The following is a 14,726-nucleotide window of genomic DNA, read 5'->3' as shown; positions in this document are numbered from 1 at the left end:
TTTGATCAATGGACTGTACATGTGTGAAAATGGCTGAACAGGATCAAGGATTGAGGAGTCAGTGTTGGAGGGGAATGCACAGGGGTTTGGCACTGATGCTGTCCTGTGTGTGAACATGGGGTGGGTACAGATACGTATGGATAAAGGTTTATGTGTGCATAAGTGTATAAAAATGCAGGTGAGGAAGAATGTTTATACAACTGTGGGATGTTTAAATGTCAGCGTGCAAGTATATATAGCAATGAGTGTGCATGTGACAAGTTGTGTCAGAGTGAGAGAGGGTGTGTGTTGCTGTGAGTGCTGGATGAGTGTGCATCAGTTGCTGGAAGGAAGCTGTAAGTGGGCCTGTGGAAGATCAGCAATGCACAAGGGTGGGCAGGATGAAGGTCTCTCCCACCACTTTGGCTTCATTCCTACAGGCAATGTCTGTCCTCACACCTTGAGCTTCTCCATAAATGCTGTTGCTAAGCTACAGCCACCAAGAAGATTCTCATACCAGAGCCCTTGGCAGTATGTGGGCACTTTCATCCACAGACAATTTAGAGATAATGTTCCCTTAGCTCAGGAGTTGTTGGAGGATGGACTCCAGGTAGGGGTAATGACAAGAGCTGGTTGAGTGATAGAGTGTCTCACAGGACATTTGAAAGAAGGCATGTGATGTGAAGGGATGGACAGGGCAGGACAGGAGGCTCAGCGTCAGGAGCCAAAGCTGAACTCCCAGCTTGTCCCAAACTTTGGCTTAGCTCCTCTTACAAAGCACACTCCCCTGAGCATGAGCAGTCATATACTGAGGAGTGTAGGCTCAACTCATGCAGACAAGAACAAGATTGGTAACCAGTTTCTATCTTCTGCTACTTTTTCACATCTCCCCCTTCTTCCATCCATGCACCATCTCCCCATGCTGTAGGTTGTAGTGAGAAAAGCAGCCAAACTATTCATGGCTGTGGGATTCACAATCTGTTGCACTAAAAAGGCTCCTTTTTGCTTTTTGCTTTTTTTTTTTTTTTTTTTTTTTGGCTTGGAAAGCTCCCACAGCACCCAATGGAGTGCAGTAAAGAAATGCCAGCAGAATGAAGATGAGCTGCTGAAGCCCCTGCTTGTCTAAGGGGTTAAAAAGAGTAGAAAGGCAAAAAGACATGTCTACCAAGTGGCCAGACGTGTACAACAGAGCTCCTTAAATAGCAGCCTGTCATGTGCCTCTTGCAGCAATGAATAGAGCAAAGTGAGTGTGGAGCACAGCAATCCCTGTAAGACAAAGGAAAAATGATATCAACAAGGGAGTATGGTGATGGCTGATAGCCAGGTACTGGAAAAGATGTGGGACAGAGAATGGGGACCTTGCAGCAATCATAGAATCATTAAGGTTGGAGATCTTAATGATTCCCTCTAAGATCACCTGGTCCAACTGCCAGCCCATCCCCACCATCCCCACTGACCATGTTCTCAGCGTCACATCCACCTCCAGGGACTGTGACTCTACCATCTCCCTGGGCAGCCTGTGCCACTGCAGCACAGCTCTTCCTGAGAAGTTTTCCTAATATCAACCTGAAAGCATCAGAGAGGACTGAGGGGAGGTACACTAAGGGTATCCTTCTCTGGAGTGGCTTCCACTGCTTTCCCTACTAAACTGAGCTAAGGCTTTATTTCACACGCCTTTGTAATTCCATCTGCTTCAAGTCACCATTCGAGAAACTCCACCAACTGGTTGACTTCTTAAAATACCTACATCCCTGAAGAGCCCAAGCATTTTAATGCCAGCACTGAGTGGGTATGCCAAGGAGACATCATTTTGGTACACCAAATGTGAGCCCAGTAGGAATGCAGCTCTGCAAGGGATTCACCTGCAGAAAGCAACATTGGGGTGTTTCGTTTAAATGGGAATTTAAAGAAAAAGGGTCACAAGTATCATAAGGGCAGGAAAGCACTGGAACAGGTTGTCCAGAGAGGTGGCGGATGCCCTGTCCATGGAGATAACCAGGGTCAGGCTGGAGAGGCTCTGAGCACCCTGATCTACCTGCAGGTGTCCCCATTCTTTGCAGGGAAGTTGGACTAAATGGCCTTTAACGGTCCCTTCCAACTCCAATGATTCTATGATTTTATGGTTGTATTTTTCTGTCTTTTGTTTTCTTCTCCCCGCTGTAGTTCAGTGACAAATTGGGGGGGAGAGGAAGGGGGGCTGGGGGGGGATAATGAGATAAACCGAGAATAAGGCTGGAGGAAGAGAATAGAAGTGTATTTTTTGCCTACAATTCATGAGGATAAAACAAACGTTAAAAATTCTGCAAAGTGTTCTCATCGATTAAAGGCTGTTGGGAATGACGAAGTTTACCTCTCTGCCTCCCACTTCCAGCCTCTCAGCTCAGCTCCTTCTCCCTCCTGGTGAATTCTCAGCTTTCTCTGTGACAACAGCACTAATCCAGATACCCTTCTGATCCTCCTAAGGACAGTGAGGTTGCTTCTGGGCACCCCAGGGTCCACAGGGACCGTGCGCAGTGAAATGATGGGCAAGTTCAGGAGGATTTGTTCCAGTCAGATGTGGAAATGGATTTTTCTATTCTGGGTGCAGAGGCATGGAGATAAGGGCTCCATCAAGCCCTGTGTTGCACAAAGGGTTTTATTCTCATCACGTAGAGATTGGAGCTGCAGGACTAGAAAGGGCTGCAGTGATTTCAGCAGTGTTGTGCAACGCTTCTTCCCAGTAAATGTTTGATCGTGGAGAAGGGTGTGAGAGCTGCAGGGAGCCCACACTGCCGAGAGCTCGTGTGCACACGTCAGAGAGCAGATACTGAGAGGCATATTGCGTGCATGCAAATAAGTATTTACGTGGCTGCACGTGTGGGTATGTGTGAATATGTGCATATATATTCACGTCTGTGGGTGCTTTTAATCCATGCGTTATCTGTGAGTGTGTGACATAAAACGTGGATGAATGAGTGCCCAAGCACAATTTTGCCACCCTAACTGTGGCACAGGGCAGCTTTGTATCCATTCACAGGAAAGGCAGAGAATGGTGCTAAAGGAATAAGTCCTGCAGCATGGCAAGGGAGTGAGTTTCAGGGCTGTTACCAGTGTAGCCCACACTTTGATGTAATTGAAAGCTGTTGTTAGGGAGCCAGTGTATTTGTAATCAGCAGGGTAACATAGTGGCTCAGCTCAGGCAAACACAGTACCATCCGCTTTCTCCTTCAGCTGCTACATGGGACCCTGGAACAGGGGGTTGTGGGGAGGGGTCAGGAGGCAGTTAACCAGTTGTTAAAGGGGCAATGAGGGAGCCAGGGAGATCAAGAAATGGAAATACCCCTGAAAAGAAGATGCTTGTGCATCTCCCGAGGATACAGCAGAGAACCTAAATGCTTTATCTGCTCGAACGAGTGGAAAATATGCAAATATTTGCTCATGAAAACTTGGTGTGCTTTGCCTTCCCAAGCATAAAATATGCAAGCGTCACGCAGCGTGCAGCCGGCTCACTCGGATCTCGCACTTAGTGCGTCATGCGCAAACACACACACTGGGATGTCAGTGCAGCCAGCTGCAGCATGTCCCTCTCTACATGACAAATGGGGACATGCAGGGAGGAAATATATATGCCTTGACTCATATGTTGTGTGTGTGCACAACACGGAGATTTCATCTGTGCCCTCTCGCAGCTCTTTCAGCTGGCAGAGGAGAGCCCAGCACTCAGCCCTGCTGCCGCTCACTGGGATGCCATCCCCAGCCACCTTTGCCTTTTGGGGACACACAGCCTTGGCACCCCATGCTGAGACACCCAGAGATCTGTTACTGTAAAAACACGGTGCTTTGCTGCACTGCTACGTTACAAAGCCTGAGCCTTTGCCCTCTGCCTGGAGGCTGGAGTAATCACAGAATCACAGAATGGTAGGGCTGGAAGGGACCTCTGGAGAGGCCCAGGGAGGTGGTGGAGTCGCTGTCCCTGGAGGTGTTCCAGAATCATGTAGATGTGGCACTGAGGGACATGGTCAGTGGGCATGGTGGGGATAAGCTGACAGGTGGACTAGGTGATCTTAGAGGTCTTTTCCAGCCTTAATGACTGTGATTCTATGATCTAGTCCAACCCCACTGCTAAAGCAGGTTCCCTATAGCAAGTTACACAGGAAAGTGTCCACGCAGGTCCTGAACATCTCCAGAGAAGTAGACTCCCACCCATTAGATATTTATAAGCATTGATATGACTCCCCCTCAGCCTTGTCTTCCCCAGGCTGATCAGTCCCATGGCTCTCAGTCTTTCCTCCAGTCCCCTCATCATCTTGGTGGGCTTCCACTGGATTCTTTCTAGAATTCCCTGTCTTTCTTGACCTGGGGAGCCCAGAACTGGACACAGCACTCCAAATGTGGCCTCAGCAAGGCAGAGAAGCAGGGGAGAATCCCCTCCATCTATGCTCTTTCTAAATGTACCCCACAATACAATTGGCTTTCTTGGCCATAAGGGAACACTGTTGACTCATGGTCTTGTGATGGACCAAATGCCCAAAGAACACAGCAGGACTTTGTTGACCAGGTTTAGGACCAGTTCAGGACATGGCTACGAAGCAATAGTGGGAACACTTGATTTCAGACCCCTGGCATCAGGCTGGTTCCATACTCATCTTAGGCAGGAGGGGTCCTAATGAGGAGTCACAGAAGAAAACAAGTTGCAAGTGCAGGTTAACAACTCTCCTAGCTGCTCCTCAGCCACGTGGCGTTTAAGCAATGCACAGGGAAAAAATAAAAGGGGGGGGTGGGTGGAAGGAATTGAAAGTGCAGCAGCTTTGGCAGGCCTTGATGTGTGTGTGAGGAAGCCCAGGCCGCCACGCTGATGGAGCAGCTCCAGCAAGAATTGCTGCTGGCAGAAGTGCCCTCACATGCTGTGGCCGCCTGCGTAAGTCCAAGGAACGTGTCATTGCTCACTGAGCCAGGCCCTGCTTGAGCAGCAGCTATGAGTGAAATGCAGCCACGCGGATGGCTTCTAGCAAGCCTGCACATCTTCAGCTGTCCCTGCCAAAGGGTTTCACACAGTGGTGGAGCTCCTGGTGAGCAGGGATTGGCTGATGCACAAGCCTGCAGGCTGGGCAAGGTTTGTTTTCCCATCCCACTCTGCAGTTTGGCCTGCAATGATCAGTGATTCAGGGAACACGAGGGGATTGCTGATGTTATGGGGTGACTTGGGAGAACCCCAAAGCACTGCAGCATGGAAACCTGCTGTTGCCTCTCAGTACCACAAGTTTCCTTTTCCTCATCTGCAGGCACTAAACACCCCACCTCTGTCTGTGCCTCACTTTCCACTTTTGGCAAATGAGAGGGATAATGAGGGAAGTGTCAGTGCAGCTTTTTTTCTGGGTTCAAAATGGGGGCCATCAACAGGGCTGAGCAGTGGTGGAGAGGAGCTGAGCACAGAGCCATGCTGCTCACTGGTCCCGTGCTCTTGGAGCATGTGTTCTCTTTTCCTAATGGCATCAGAGGCAGTAGCCAGGAGCAGGAACTTTGCTTCCAGAAAGGATCAGCTGTTGAGCTGAGCAAAGCATGAGGCGCGTAGAAAGGAGGAGGAAGGGAGTGTGAGCCAAGCCTGACACAGGGCAGTGTGGGGGGAGGCACCAAGGCCTCCAAGGCAGGATGGAAAGGACAATAATTACATAAGAGCACTTGGCGAGCATCTGGCTGGAGTCAGCTGGGCCCCGCCAGCTCTCCCTCCCTCCTTCCATCCTTCCCTCTCTCGCTCCCTTCCTCCCTGCACTGCTAACCAGGAGCAGCTGAGGATACACCAAACCCAACGCGGGACTTCTCTGTGGAAGGGCACGGAGGTAAGAGCTCTTCTGCTTCCACTTCTGGCTTGTGCTGCGTTGGGAGAGCAGGGGAAGAGAGGTGGGGAAGGGAAAAACTGCCCTTCTCCAGGGGATGCATCCAGGAAGGAGAATGGAAGGGGCTGCTACTCTGTATCTTGGTGCTGACAATGCCTTGGCTCCAGAGGGGTTGGCAGATGGAAGAGATGCACAATGGTGACTGTGGTTACATGCATGGGCAGCAGGGCAGGGGGTCCATGTGTGCAGGAGGATCTGAGCTGTGCACAAGGGGTGGGAAGGGGAGTAAACAGCAAAGAGCTTCCTTCCCTCTGTGCTTGCGACAGATAGGGTTAATAGGATGTGGGGAGTGGCTGAGGGAGAACCGGGCTACCCCGATTCTGTCCTTTGTGGAGAGGGTTGCAGGAGAAGGGAGGAAATGCAGGAAGAGGAAGCAGCTGCTTTTGAGCAAGGATTGCTGTTGTCCAATCTGGCCAGAGCTTCTCTGGGCTGTTTCCAAGGCAGTGTGTGAGGAGAGAGCTGGAGGGCAGCAGAGCACACACACAGGGTTCTGCCTGTTGGGTTACACTCAGCAGTGTGGCTGGCTCGTGGACCGAGGAGAGTGTTCTCAGATACGCATACAGTGGAGCACTCGGCCACACAAGCCAAAACCTCTTGGAAAAGTGTCTGCACCAGCAAAGCACTGCTGGTGCAACCCATTGCTTTCAGAGGGAAGGGCAATGTTACCTTCACAAGGGTGTCTCTATTGGCATTAACTGCTGCCCAGTAGGGTGATGCTACCAGAGCAAGTCTTAGAATTGTTTGAGTTCAAAGGGATCCTTAAAGGCCATCTGGTCCAACCCCCCTGCAATGAGCAGGGACACCCACAGGTAGATAAGGGTGCTCCAGAGCCCAACCTTGTGTGTCTCCAGCGATGGGATGTCCATCACCTCTCTGGGCAACCTGTTCCAGTGCTTCACAACCCCTTACTGTAAACAACTTCTTCCTTACGCACAACCTAAATCCTCCCTCTTTTAGTATGAAACCATTTCCCCTTGTCTTTGTCTACTGGCTCCTTGAGAGTCTCAGTTCAGTTTGGGAAAGACATTAGGTAAAAAGTCCTGCTCACAGACAAGAATATGGGAGGGGCCTTTCCAACAGGGTGCTCAGGTTGAAACTAGATGATCTTTGAGGTCCCTTCCAACCCAAGCCATTCTATAATTCTGTGATTCTTGGTGAAGAACATTTGCTAGGTTGAGAGCAAATATAGTGTGCAGACAGAGATGTGGGAAGGAAATGGGGGCAAACACCTTCCTTCTGCCTGCTGTGTTGAAAAGGTAGAGATAAGGCAGAGGTGAGGCATGGAGCTGCAAGAAGGGGAAATGTCATGCTTGGAAATGAGACATGCAGGGAAATCTCAGAGAGAGGGGAGGGACTCCATGATGGGAGCTCATAAACATGGCAGTGAGTTCCATGGGGCTCCTCTGACCACGGATGGATGCTTGTTTGATCTGTGCTCATTAAGCTGCAGGCTGACAGACAGCCTGAGAGTATCTCCAGCCTTCCCAGCCTCCTCCTTCCCATCCCCCAGTTCACAGCACATATTTTCCCAGACTTTTCCGCTTGCTCCTCCAGTGGTGCTGGGGTCTTGCCAAGCGCCAGCCACTCTCTGAGATGTGAGGGCCTCCCATTCCCAAACCGCATAACTGGGAGAAGTAAAACAAAACCAAAAACAAATCTCCAGGAACACATAGACACGCACAAAACCCTTTTCCCTGCAGAAATATAGGAGTTTTCTCCAGATTCTCTTGGCAATTGTGCAGCGCTGACTTGGCACTTTGGGCCCCTGCAGAAAGAATTATTGCCCATCTTCCCTCCTGCCACGTATACTCCTATAGGGTATAAAATCTTAAATCCAGCTTTGCCACAGCACAGGAACCCTAAAGCCTTCCTCCCTCCAAAACTCCCAGTGCAGCCACATAGCTCTCATCCGCAGGGCACAAAGAAACCACTTAGCATCAGGCTGGGGCAGAGACCACCGCTGTGGTTTGCTGCAGAGCCTCAGCTTTGAAGAGCAGCAACAGGGCTGAGCTTGGGGCTGGCACACCCCTCCTGCCCGGGATGTGACCTTGCGGTGACACGTGCCCAAGTGTGAGGCTTGGGGCTCTGCCTGGGGAAGGATGACCAGAGAGGAAAAAAAGACAGTGCCTCTCCCAGTTGGCAAATGAGCCTGCTGGAAATAGCATGACTGGGATGAGAAACTGTGGTGAGGAACCATGCAGGAGGGAATGAAAGATGAAGTTTGGGAGAGAGCATGGGGCTGTCAGGTGAAGGGCTGATGAGGGCTAACACAGGGGATTGGCAGACAGGGAAGAATCCTGCACCATTGCACCCCAAGATGCTTGGAGTGGGACGCTCCCCTTCTGCCTTACCCACCCTTTGTAGAGAGTGCAATCTAGTCTGGAAGACAAAAGGCAGGGGAGGCACCTAGGAAAGAGTTAAGAGGCACTGCAACCCAAGCCGGTCTGCAAAGTGCCCAAAGCCAAGGAGGGGGAGGAGGGGGGAGGGAGCAGGTCCAATCCCAGGCCATGCACCCTGCCAGCACTCAGAAGCCACTGCCAAGCGCGGGCTCTTAAAGCCGTGGGTCCCGAGGCTGACTTTGCAGGCAGGGGGCAGCCAGCAAGAAGGAGGGCTGGAGAATACAGCCGGGAGCCCCTGGCACACAGGGTGAACTGCGCTGGGGTGTGGGCAGAAGCAGGGTGGGCAGCAGCTGATGGGGGTGTGTCTGAGCATGCCTGCAAGTCTGTCTCTTGCATACATACTTCTCCGAAGGCTGACTGCTCCACTCTGCTTGCTTCCTCTCTCCAACGCAGCAGCCTTTTGCAAGAGTCAGTCATCCTTTTGGACAAGGTGCTGGTGTTTGGCTCTCCTCCTGTGACAGAAGAGAAGCGAGAAGTTGAGACGCTACTGAGCACTGGGACAGGATTTGGAATAGCTCTGGAAAAGGCTTCCCAGAGAGGTGGTGGATGCCCTGTCCCTGTAGACATTCAAGGTCAGTCTGGAGGGGCTCTGGGCACCCTTATCTACCTCTGGGTATCCCTGTTTGTTGCAGGGGAGTTGGATCAGATGACATTTAAAGGTTCCTTCCAACTCAAATAATTCTGTGGTTCTGTGGTGGGGGGCCAAGGAACACAGAGGGATGGGATTTGGTGTTAGGGAAAGGAGAGGCTGGAGTTAAGTCTCTCTGCAGGGAGACGTGGGTCTGACTCCTGCTGGGATATTGAGTTAACTTTGTGAATAGCTGACAGTTAATAACTGGAGGTCTGGAGAAGTTTTTCACAGCTGTCTGCATAGATTCGGCATCCTACTGGAATGTGCTTTTGCTGAACGAGCTGTGTGGTTTTCTGCACCTTCTTTCTCTGTCCCAGCCTGGCAGCTTTGAGTGGCTCCAGTGGTTTGCCTAGTGACAGGCTTTGAGGTTCAAGCCTTCCACTGGGGCTAGCAGCCAATCTCCATTGGTTTGAGCTGAAGGGTGTGGAACATCCTCCTGGGGCCATGTGCTCACTACTCAGATTGCAGCCTTGAGTCTCCAGGGACACCAAAACATGCATCTCTCTCACAGGACAGGGCAATTCTGGCCTGCCACCAGCTCCAGCCACCAAGATTTATTGTTTTTTGGTGATCTCTGCTTAATCCCCCATGTCCTTCCCTTCTTATGCTTTACTCTGGCACTTTCTCATATCTTCCCAGGTCACCATGGACATAATTTACCTATGCACACCCCTGGCCTTCCTTCTTCTTCCTTTTATTGTGCTTGGGGCACCCACTGATGAACTCCACCTCACAGAACCTGCCCCTGGTGCTTGCAGGCGCTGCTGTGACCCACCGGACTCTTCTGCAGATGCCCCACCACCACCTTCCAGCCACCACCACCTGCCCTACCTGATGCCAGAGATCCGTCCCTATATCAATATCACCATACTGAAGGGTGAGTGATTGTCTTGGCCCCAAAGTGCCAAAACCAGTTAACCCAGCACACACAGGGAAACAAAGCTTAAATATGAGAGGCTAGCAATTCTGCTGGAGTCTGCTCTGACCTTCTCTATACACAAAAAGTAAGTTCTGGCGGTCTTCTCTTTGTTTTAATGTCTGCCCAAACCTATGACAAGCAACACACTGACGCCAGGGTAAAGCTACAGTATTAATTAAAGAGGCTGCCCATTTTATGCTTGTATTGGCAAAGTACCAGCCCTTTAACCTACACTGCAACACTCATAAAGTTCAGCTTGGCTCTTTTCCCAGCCACCAGTTAGTCTTGGATGTTTTGCTTTCAACTCCACTCCTTACTCCTCTCTACTCATATTCTCCTAAATATATCAACACTTCTCCACCTTTTACCAGCATGTAGCAAGAGCAGGATAACTGGGTCCTGGAAGAGGTTTGTAGGAGGGTAGAAACTGTGGTGGGGGTAAGGGAGTGTGGAGGATGAAGAAAAGGACAAGAGCAGTACTTTGCACTGTTGTTCTCCATCTTGCACTGGAGTCTCCCAGGAGTAGACCCCAGTACTTCTAGCAAAGCTGTACCAGGCAGTGAACAGAAGGTTAGAAAGAAAAAAGACCCTAGTCACATCCATAGCTCTGTTGGTTCCTTTCCCATAAAGTGCAATATTGTGACCATCAAAGAGTGTTCCTTCTTCTATCATTCCCCCATCCTTTAGCAATCCCCCATCTCCCCATTGGGTTTTCTCACCACTTCTTGAATCTCTCCTTCTGATATCACACAGGGATTGTGTTCTCTGCTTCATCTTGTAGGAGAGAAAGGAGATCGAGGAGAGCCTGGGATGCCAGGGAAATGGGGCAAAGAAGGGCCACGTGGAGAGCGGGGTGCCCAGGGCCAGAAAGGCAGCAAAGGACAGATGGGCACAGCAGGAGATCCCTGCAAGCACCAGTATGCTGCATTCTCTGTTGGCCGCAGGAAAGCGCTGCACAGCAGCGAGGGCTTCCAGGTCTTGATCTTTGACACCGTCTTTGTCAACCTCTACAGTCACTTTGACATGTTCAATGGCAAGTTCTACTGCTCTGTGGCTGGCCTTTACTATTTCAGCCTCAACGTCCACACCTGGAACTTCAAGGAGACCTACATGCACATCATGCGCAATGAAGAAGAGGTAGTCATCTTGTATGCCCAACCCAGTGACCGCAGCATCATGCAGAGCCAGAGCCTCATGTTGGATCTTCAAGAAAATGATGAGGTCTGGGTGAGGCTCTACAAGCGGGAGCGGGAAAATGCCATTTACAGTGATGATGTTGATGTGTACATCACCTTCAGTGGGTATCTGGTCAAGCCTAGCGTTGAATAATTGCCTCTCCTCCCTTCCAAAGCCTCTCTGGCCTTCCTCTCTCTCTCTCTTTTTATTGCCCGCAACCACTGCAAATCTCTTGGAAATGGGCCTGTGAGGTCTCAGGCACTGAGTGTAAAACTTGCTGCTCTGGCTCCTGCCCCATGCTCTCTAGCAGTCAGGCCTGCAGCTGTGCGTTTACAACATGACACTATCATCTCTCACACCTCATCTCATGACCCAGCTTAAGTGATTGGCTTGTTCTAAATCCACGAGCAGGATGTGGCTGGCTTGTAGGGTACTAGAGTGGGAAGAAAACTAAGATGTTGCTCCTGGGGATGTGTCCTTCCTTGGGATTTCCTACACAAAGGACTCCCATAGTAAGGTCTGGAAAGTGCTTTTTGCCCAGGTGCGTGCTGGCTTCTTTCTGTCCCAACTGCACATGCCATATTTGCAGCCTGCAATGTGGCCCTAATGCCAGCACTCACACCTGTAGTCTGGAGAGTGGAGTGGGGTCTACTGGCCTTCTACAGAACAGAAGAAGAGGCGGGAGTGGTGGGAGATGATACTGTCTTTCCAAAGAAAGGTCTGTTGGCCTTCCCATTATGTCACTGACTTTCTGTAGACACCCTTCTGGGTCTCAGAGCCCTCAAGTTTTAGCCCAGGCTCCTGGGTCCTGTGGTCCTTCCCCAGGCTGGCTGTAAAATTGTGGCCTGGGGGGGGACAGTATTCCACTGTGCCAGCTCTAGCTCTTCTTGGAGGTAGTGGGCTGGACATTCAGCCAGATAATTCAGAGATATCAGCTGTTGAATGAGTAGATCCTACCATTCTGTTTCCATTAAGCCAGAAGCACAGGAGAGAGTACGCCACAAACCTCCCTCCCAGACCTGCTGGGATGCCACTTGCTCTTGATTCCCCAGCTGTGGGAAGCCAGCCCAGTCCAGAAAGGGCTTTCCCTTTCCCAAGTGCATTTTGGTGAACCTGATTCTGCTCACTTCTGTGAGAGGTGCACCCATTGGTACCAATGGCATGGCCCTGGCTCCTGCATGCCATTATGTCATTCCTCCTGAAGGTGGTTCTCTCACACTGATGTTGAGAGACTGCTGTTTCATGACATGAGCTGTTGGCTGCAAGGCCAATTGCAGTTAAACCACAGTTTCCAGACCTGGACAAGTTGGCATCTATTTGCCTACGTGATGGGGAAAAAAAAAAATAGAGGCAAAACAGTAGTGTGAAAGGAAGTGAGACTTCAGCAACTCAACCCATATTAAAAGCTTCCCTGCCACATGTTGTGTGCCTTTTTCTGGCAATCTCCTTAGAGCAACTGAGAAAAACGTGTGGCTAAAGCAAATCCTTCCTCTCCTTGTCAGGACAGAGATGTTGCTGAGGGAAAGGATGCCAGTGGTAGGATATTCTAGTACCATTTATACTGGCCTCACATTGCCCTCACTCACATCCTTCTGGGGATGTGAGGCTGACTCAGCACTTTGGGAAAATCACTTCCATGTGTTGTGATGCTGCCACAAACAGCAGAACCAACAGTTGTCTCTTTTTTGAGTCTCAGGGCAGGACAAGCAGAAGAAACTGTATTTCTGCTGCCCATCATTGATAATGAAGTCTTCTGACTTATGCTTCCGCAGTCTCATGGTTAGCCACAGTCTCTGTCTATAGTACTGGGACTATCAGAGATCTCCCATTGGAGATACAAATCAAATTATTATATTAGGACTCAATCAGGTACACTCAGTCCAGGATGGCAAAGGTGCAGGATCACAAGTTAACTATTGTAAATGCTTGAGAGAATTGCAGGACATTTTCTCTCTTGCTCTGCTTACTTACCCTCCCTGCTCTGCAAAAGAAGCTGCGCAGACTGGAATGAATTTCAGGCACTTTCTGGCCCCTGATCCTCCCCACTGTTGTCACTGATACAATGTGTATAAAAACAAGGTTTCACTGACATAAAGCTGGGTCTTTCCCAGGGAACTACATGATAGCAAGATCATGGGAATTGAAGGAAGCTGAGCTTCTTCCTCTCTCTTAGCAGGACAACTATATGGAGCTGCTCAGAGACAGGATTACAGGCAGTAGAAAGGAAGAAGCATGCTGAAAGTGATGCTCAGGACTGAATCCCTTTCTGTCTTCCTAAGCCACAGGCTGCAAAGCCAGGTATTGTGTATTTACAGTGTATAGTGCTCCATGTTTGCCTGAAGAGAAGCGAGCCTCTCTAACACTGAATATCTCCAGAAACAAACTTCTCTTTTCCTCCTTTTCTGTTTGCTTCTTGTTATTTTTTAATTCCAGTGGTAAATCTCACATGTTACTCATGAGCATCCAGATGGTGCTTGATGCATGTGGTAGAGAAAGGCAGGCAGGCCAAAGGGTATGTTTAACAGGCTTCTTGGTGCTAAACAAGATGGCAATCCCTTGGTGCTAAATAAGTTTTCAGATGTTTTGGGTGATTTCTGGAAGGTGTAGTAGGCTGAGTTGTAATGTACTGTGGAATTAATGGTGCTTTATGTTATAGAAAAAAACTCAGAGAACTTTTCGATGTGTATATATATATAAATTTATAAAATTCCAGTGATATTAAACTTTCTTTCCTTGGTTGTTTTGCACTTAGATATGTCTTTTCTTCACAGCCTATTCATTCTACTGCCAATTATGGCTAAACAGTGCCGTGAAAAAGATACCGATCTGAAAGAAACAGGTACAAAATCTAATTCAACTGTGAAACTTCCTTAGGAAATCCTTGGCAATCCCTTTCTGTTTCCTTAAAGACAGTTGCTTTACAGACACTTTCAGTTATGACAGCTGTCTTCTCTCTTCTGGGAAAGTTTTAAGCAAATTCAGGGCAGAATGCTTTGAAAATAACACAAAAAAGGATTAGAAAAGAATTAGGATTAATCTTCAAGCACTTAACTAGTTCTACTGGGAAAGGCCGGACTTTTCCAAAGGGGATCAGCTTCTTTGTCTTGTTTCAGTTTTGGCACATCCTTCCATCAGGCACATAGTAAGCATGATAAGAGCATGTTTTCCCTGTGGTGTTTCTATTTTCTCTGCCAAGAGGTAAAAGTCAGGATGTATAGGCAAAGGGGACATTAAACTTTTGACTAGACATCTGTACATTTAGCAGTGGGAGAGGTGAAGATGCATCCTGGACACCTATTTTAGAGGACCTGAGTGTAATAGCAAAGACTTCAGGTTCAGGTCAGAGGTAAAGACAAGTGACAACTGCACATAAGTTTGGGGAAAATGGTGAAATTGAGGGTTAGTGTGTGGGAAGGCTTGGAGTCTTGAATGGAAGATCTAGAAGGGATGGAGTCCCAGGGAGGGAGATGATGTTTATAGGAGGTCTCAGTATGGGTAGAAGAGGTAAATCAATCTTTGGGGTTTGGACCGGTGGGGCAAACACTCCTGGTTGGGTAGAGAAACGGACAAGAAAACAAGAGCAGATGCCCATATAGGAGCTTCTGTTTTGATACTCATTCATCTTCAAATAGCTTCTGCTGTCATTTGACGTGTACCAGATGGTCTATTTGGCAAGGGGTGGAAAACATAACCATATGCCTTACAGGCCTCTTTGGTCCCATATCAGGCCTAGAGTTTGGACTGTGTGT

General features: G+C 49.3%; 2 protein-coding genes across 7 annotated transcripts in view; one reads left to right on the top strand and one right to left on the bottom strand.

The window, feature by feature from the left end:
- The first annotated feature begins 5,586 nt into the window (after window positions 1-5,586).
- C1QTNF6 (C1q and TNF related 6) lies at window positions 5,587-13,728 on the top strand. 6 transcript variants are annotated; one of them, XM_032444923.2, is made up of 4 exons: window positions 5,587-5,795; window positions 8,645-8,823; window positions 9,522-9,759; window positions 10,583-13,728. In XM_032444923.2, exons 3-4 carry the CDS (start codon window positions 9,528-9,530, stop codon window positions 11,128-11,130), a joined length of 780 nt encoding a protein of 259 aa, XP_032300814.1. In that variant the 5' UTR covers window positions 5,587-5,795; window positions 8,645-8,823; window positions 9,522-9,527; the 3' UTR covers window positions 11,131-13,728. The 6 variants fall into 6 exon arrangements, with proteins under 6 accessions (XP_032300814.1, XP_015717996.1, XP_015718002.1 ...); XM_015862510.3 differs by having other exon boundaries at window positions 5,636-5,795; window positions 8,648-8,823; XM_015862516.3 differs by having other exon boundaries at window positions 5,663-5,795; window positions 8,648-8,823; window positions 9,641-9,759.
- Window positions 13,729-13,868: 140 nt separating this feature from the next.
- KCTD17 (potassium channel tetramerization domain containing 17) overlaps window positions 13,869-14,726 on the bottom strand; it is a 53,334-nt gene continuing 52,476 nt past the window's right edge. The window contains exon 6 of the mRNA XM_085539930.1: window positions 13,869-13,968. Coding sequence (XP_085396056.1) covers window positions 13,912-13,968 — 57 coding nt within the window. The 3' untranslated portion in view covers window positions 13,869-13,911. The remainder of the gene's footprint in view (window positions 13,969-14,726) is intronic.

This window comes from Coturnix japonica, chromosome 1, assembly GCF_054131305.1.
Source record: "Coturnix japonica strain WE chromosome 1, WE-NBRP24, whole genome shotgun sequence".
Lineage (NCBI taxonomy): Eukaryota > Metazoa > Chordata > Aves > Galliformes > Phasianidae > Coturnix > Coturnix japonica.
Note: the sequence above shows the minus strand (reverse complement) of the source record. Positions and strands in the feature narration are given on the sequence as shown.

Excerpts from the sequence above, each read along its gene's own strand:
- C1QTNF6 (XM_032444923.2), top strand. The coding sequence starts at position 9,528 with ATGGACATAATTTACCTATGCACACCCCTGGCCTTCCTTCTTCTTCCT. Across the intron at positions 9,760-10,582 it reads CAATATCACCATACTGAAGG|GAGAGAAAGGAGATCGAGGA; the intron begins GTGAGTGATTGT and ends TTCATCTTGTAG.